This window comes from Amphiura filiformis, chromosome 16 (assembly GCF_039555335.1).
Source record: "Amphiura filiformis chromosome 16, Afil_fr2py, whole genome shotgun sequence".
Taxonomy (NCBI): Eukaryota; Metazoa; Echinodermata; class Ophiuroidea; order Amphilepidida; family Amphiuridae; genus Amphiura; species Amphiura filiformis.
In genome coordinates this window covers 40,881,151-40,886,331 of record NC_092643.1, presented here as the reverse complement: position 1 = coordinate 40,886,331, position 5,181 = coordinate 40,881,151, and the positions used below count along the sequence as shown (strand labels likewise).

General features: G+C 37.3%; 1 protein-coding gene across 1 annotated transcript; it reads right to left on the bottom strand.

The window, feature by feature from the left end:
- Nucleotides 1-211: 211 nt before the first annotated feature.
- Nucleotides 212-4,534, bottom strand: LOC140136604 (UDP-glucuronosyltransferase 2C1-like). The gene is made up of 4 exons (XM_072158289.1): nucleotides 3,686-4,534; nucleotides 3,094-3,310; nucleotides 1,647-1,866; nucleotides 212-1,093 (listed from the first exon to the last, which is right to left on the bottom strand). The coding sequence occupies exons 1-4, from the start codon at nucleotides 4,526-4,528 to the stop codon at nucleotides 814-816; spliced, it is 1,560 nt and encodes a 519-aa protein (XP_072014390.1). The 5' UTR covers nucleotides 4,529-4,534; the 3' UTR covers nucleotides 212-813.
- Nucleotides 4,535-5,181: the final 647 nt, after the last annotated feature.

Genomic DNA, 5,181 nt, shown 5'->3' with positions numbered 1-5,181 from the left:
ACAAATAACCATCGCAACCAGGATCAGCTCCCCGAGTTTCGTACGGGTTACAACGAGACAAATTAGCAGTGAGTTCCTTGTCCAAGGGAATTTCAAGCTAACTCAATTTTTCCACGAGAGCATACTAGGCACCACCAGGGTTCGAACTCGCAACCTCTCGCACCATAGTCGAACGCCTTATCGATTGAGCTAACTTGACTGCTCAATGTAGACCGCTTAACCAAGGTACAACCAGCCAAATATAACTTAACAACATGATATATTGATGAAGTAAAATTAAACTATTACTCAAAGCGGAAAATTAGCTCACCTGAGAGCATGATATATTGTTGTTTGTGGACTTAAACTTGGATTGCCATTGCTTGTATTTTATAGACCAACATAGCAAAATCACAGTGTCATCGTGACAAGTAACAATAACAGTTATCTAAAGTTATCTACAATTTATGCTGGCGATTAATTAATTAATTAATTAATTAATTAATTAATTTTAATTAATATTTTATTTATTTATTTATTTATTTATTTATTAAAATTAATTAATTAATCAATATATATTCATTCATTCATTCATTCATTCGTTCATTCATTCATTCATTCATCCATTCATTCATTCATTCGTTCATTCATTCATCCATTTGAGAACAACGCGTTTTAAACGCGTTGCGTAAAACGGTTATATTATGAATGAAAAAAACCTATACAATTTAATATTTTTACAGTATTATTTGCAGGTAGACTAACTTTGCAATTAAGAGTGCTCAATCACATTACAGGACAGCGTAAAAACAATATAATATTTTATATTTTATATTACTCCTTTTTAGCCTTTTTAGAAGAACCGCATAAAAGCTGTAAGGTAAACCGACAACAAGTTATAAGCAAACCTAGGAACAAAACTATACACCCAATAATGAATGCCCAAACGTCTATCAAATGATACTGTATGAAGGTTAAATCATGCGCTGCTGATCGTAGATGCTTCGTGCCATTGTGTCTTGCAGCAAGCTCGGCCCAGTCAGCAGCTCGTTGAGCAGGAGTCTTAGGGTCATCGCGAAATATCGCAGACAATTTCACCACGTTGGATTTAAAACTGTTTAAAAAAATATAATAATGAAACTTGTTTTAAGTATTTGCATAACACACACCGATAACGATCAATCATGTTGGGTTGGGACCTTAATTATTCTTTTCTGAGGATAACCATGTTCGTTATACAAACAGATTCCTCAAATTTGATCTTTGTATCTGGAGATACAATCTTATAAAGTAATATTCACTAGTGAAATAGGTAAATGTCTATACAAGTCTTTTAACCATCTCTATACAAGTTTTAAAACTTGTATAGAGATATGGTCGGTGTTCCCTTAAGAAGCTATTTAAGACCAGTTCGTGTTGTCGTTTCGACAAACGTTTCTGCTGTAACGAAACGTGCCGTAGGGACAAAAACAAAGCAAAGCTATTCAGTTGGGCGGCAAATCTCACAAAATGACCGAAAAATCGCAGCGGTAATCGAAAATCGCAGCGGAAAACCAAAAATCACAGCGGAGGGCTGAAAATGCAGCGTTTGAAGCACCGCACGCAAAACATTGGATTATATACGCATTTACACTGGCCTTTAAAGGGTTCCATTTCCATGTATTTACCTTTCATCACCAAGCACGGTATTTATAGCATCCAGGAGTTCTTTACTTGTCAGCGTCCTTATATCTAGTCGGAGTCCTATGCCTCTAGAAGCTACACGTTGAGCGTTGTCAAACTGGTCGAAGAAAATGGGTATACAGATGATTGGTACACCGTGGTAGAGTGCCTCGTAGATGCCATTAATGCCACATTGGTAAATGAGAAGTCGAATCTTGGGATGACCTGTGAAGATAATAATTATATTCATGTAGAGAAGTTATAGGGAGAGTAAAGGATCGGTAAGGTGGAATGCTGGAATACGTAATTGCCAGAATAAAGATACCTTTTCAATATTTAGCCATAACGAAGTGTGTCTTTGTTTTAGTCAATACCCTAAAAGCACATCGCACCCCGCACCGCAAGTGAATTGTTATAAGGCATTGTGTTTCTTTAATTCTATTATAAGAAGGCGATTGGCGTGAAAGTTAAGCACAAGAAATCAAGAAAGAAGTAAACAATTAAGCAAGAAAGAAAGAAATAAAGAAATAAGAGAGGTTATTAGAGACGTGCCAAGAAAAGGAAGAGAGGGGAGGGGAGATAGAGAGAGGGGGACCTGGAGGGAGGGGGAGAGAGAGAATCAGAAAGAAAGGAAAGGAATAGAAAAAAGAAACGGAGAATGGAATGGAAAGGAACTTGTAACAATAATTATAAACTAAACACATACAGTAAATGGCAGCCATTAAATGAAGTCAAAGCACAGTCGTGTATATTTCAAACCTGCCTCATACAAGTCACCCAATTTCGGAAACTGGACGTTGATTCCACAATCTTATGAATATTGATTCGCAACATTTCCCAATATGTCAGCGCTCAAAGCTAACACAATAGATGAATAGAAGCTGCAGTCAGGAAAAAGGGGGCAGGGAACCACGGTATAGGTTCCTGTACTCGGGTCGGCCGAGAAACGGAACTAATTTTGTTTGTAGGGTGTCATCGATCTTTTGTCTTAGTTCACTTAACATGTTACAAAATTGGTGAAACTGTACGACCAGAAGATCAATGTCGATTCCTCTTTGCTGGTCTTAACGTAAAAAGAATTGACCATTGTAAAGTGCTTAGGACTTTTTCTGTATAATAAAAGAAATAGTCTAGTTGTTTTGCTGGTTTAGATATCAAGCCACCGACTGTGTCTTATTTTGTCTCCACTTATTTGTTTTCTGCACGAGTGCACAGTAGCTAAATGGTCATGTCTAATTGATGCCGCTGAACCGTCAATAAGCAAATTAATATGGTTCACAAGTTGGAGTTACACTTGGGTCAAAACACAGTAAAAGTGGGTCAAAACACAAACCCTAGGTCAAAATTAGGAAATGGAAGTCGCTTTTAGTAATTTAGTTGGAACAAATCAAGTCTTAGAAATGATCTGGCACTACAACTGAAAATAAAATCTTTATTTGAGCGTTTACCTACCTAAAAGATCATTTTGCGGTATAACATCCATCATTTTGACATTGGGCGGTATCCTTTGGGGTTCTTTCCCTTTGCGTTTCCAAATGACGTTCTGTGATACTTGTGAAAGAGCCTCGCCAAACATATCCGCCATAGATTGCTCCGTTATTGAACAGTAACTCCCTAAGGAGAAGATGATCACACCATCTTCGGAACTTTGCACGAACGATTCTATATCCTGTAGGTGAAACAAAACCAATCAAAGTGTGCTCATTAACATACCATAACATAACATGCAATATTTCTATATGGTACTTTTTTGTTTTTTTGGAAAGCTATAATCAAATACCTTAGAGGAGATCCATTTCATTTCAAGGGAAGAAGTTTTTTATTATTATTATTATTATTGTAATAAGTTACGATCGCTAGTGAGTCGAAAACGTGACTTCTCTTTAGTCCGAAGGGTCGCTAGTCCGAAAAGCAAATTAAGTTCGCTAATCCGAAGGTTCTTTAGTCCGAATATAGAATAAGGGTTAGTGTTAGGATTAATGGTTAGGGTAAGGGTTAGGGATGGGGTTGGGGTTAGAGCGCCTTACATTAAATTGTAACACACCTTTGGTAGTTGTTTTGATGGTTTAGTTGTCAAGCCACCAACTGGTACAACATGCGGCATCAGAGGTCTGGGAAAATCTAGCGCAAAATTTGTATTTGTAAACCATAGTTCTGCATCTCCCAACGTCTCGTACGTTGTAATATCAGGCTTAATGTTATATTTGATTTTAAACTGGTCATAACGTGACACCATACGCCTATTCATGTACGAATTCAGCGACACGATAAGTGTATTTGTAACTCGTTCCATAAAGTTCATTTTTTGATCTAACCCGGTTATCATATCAGGTATAAACGATGGATCTGATGGACAAACGTTGATCTGAGATTGAATTGACATACCGGCTGACTGAGCGCTCATTAGTGCGAATGGAACATCCAGATACTGGGCAACCAGACCAACGCATATATACCAAAAATCCCCAATTATCAAATCAAACTTTTGGTGTTTAAGGCGATCAAGTATATTGGTATCTTTAAGAATAGATTCACACTGGTCACGAACCAAAGCTTCCATTAAGGAGTTGGTTTTTAGTAACGATAGTAAATCTCCGTGTAAGGAAACGTGAACAATTTCAGTCAAAAGATTCTGAAAGCGTTCTTCAGTTACTAGCGACTTGTAAACATAACTGCTGAACAAATCTACATCATCCCGTTGAGTTCCGTTACTTGTTCCGTACATGTCGCTGATAAGCACAGTAATATTGTTGCCTCTATGTGCTAATTCTCTTCCAATCGCAGCTGCAACATAGTAATGACTTCCACTGCCATCTCCACCAAGAATTAGAAAATGATATCCATGAAGTGAAGGAAGGAGAGAGGAAATAAGAACCAGTGCTATCATGGGCTGAAACGGTGCCATTTTGTATGTGCTCTATAGACATTCCGAGGAGTTGCATAATTGCGTAACAGATCTGGAAATATTTACCGTGGCGTGGTATAAACAAAACAAGTTGACCCGCACGTGACCAGCAGACCATGGTTTAAGTAAATAGACCAAGAGCTCACCACATGTACACTATTAAACACTGCAATTTAAGTCGATGTCTATAACGTGCGATCGCTGTCATAAATGAAGAAAGTGACATATTAATTTCTTAACAGAAATTGACATGACAATTTTATCCAATAACTAAACCTATAATCGACATTTAAGTAAGCTTATTTTAACCGACATATGTTGATTTCACAAAAGAAGTTGACATACTGGCGCCGTATGTAGCTTATTTAAAAAGCTACCAAGGTAGCATGAATTAGGTCAGAGGTCGTTAGAGATGCAAGACGCATTTCTTACAGCTCCCCGAAGAAACAGCAAAATATCATCGAAAATCTTCATTTTTGTGAACCCATCCATTGATATTTTATAAAAGGAATATATTAGAAGACCATTCTGTGTTGTGTAGTGCAGTTGTTATAACATTTTCTGCACATTTGAGTGTTTTAACTGATGTATTAAGCAAGAGAAGAAGGGCCAACAGAAGGAGTAAAATTCAGCAA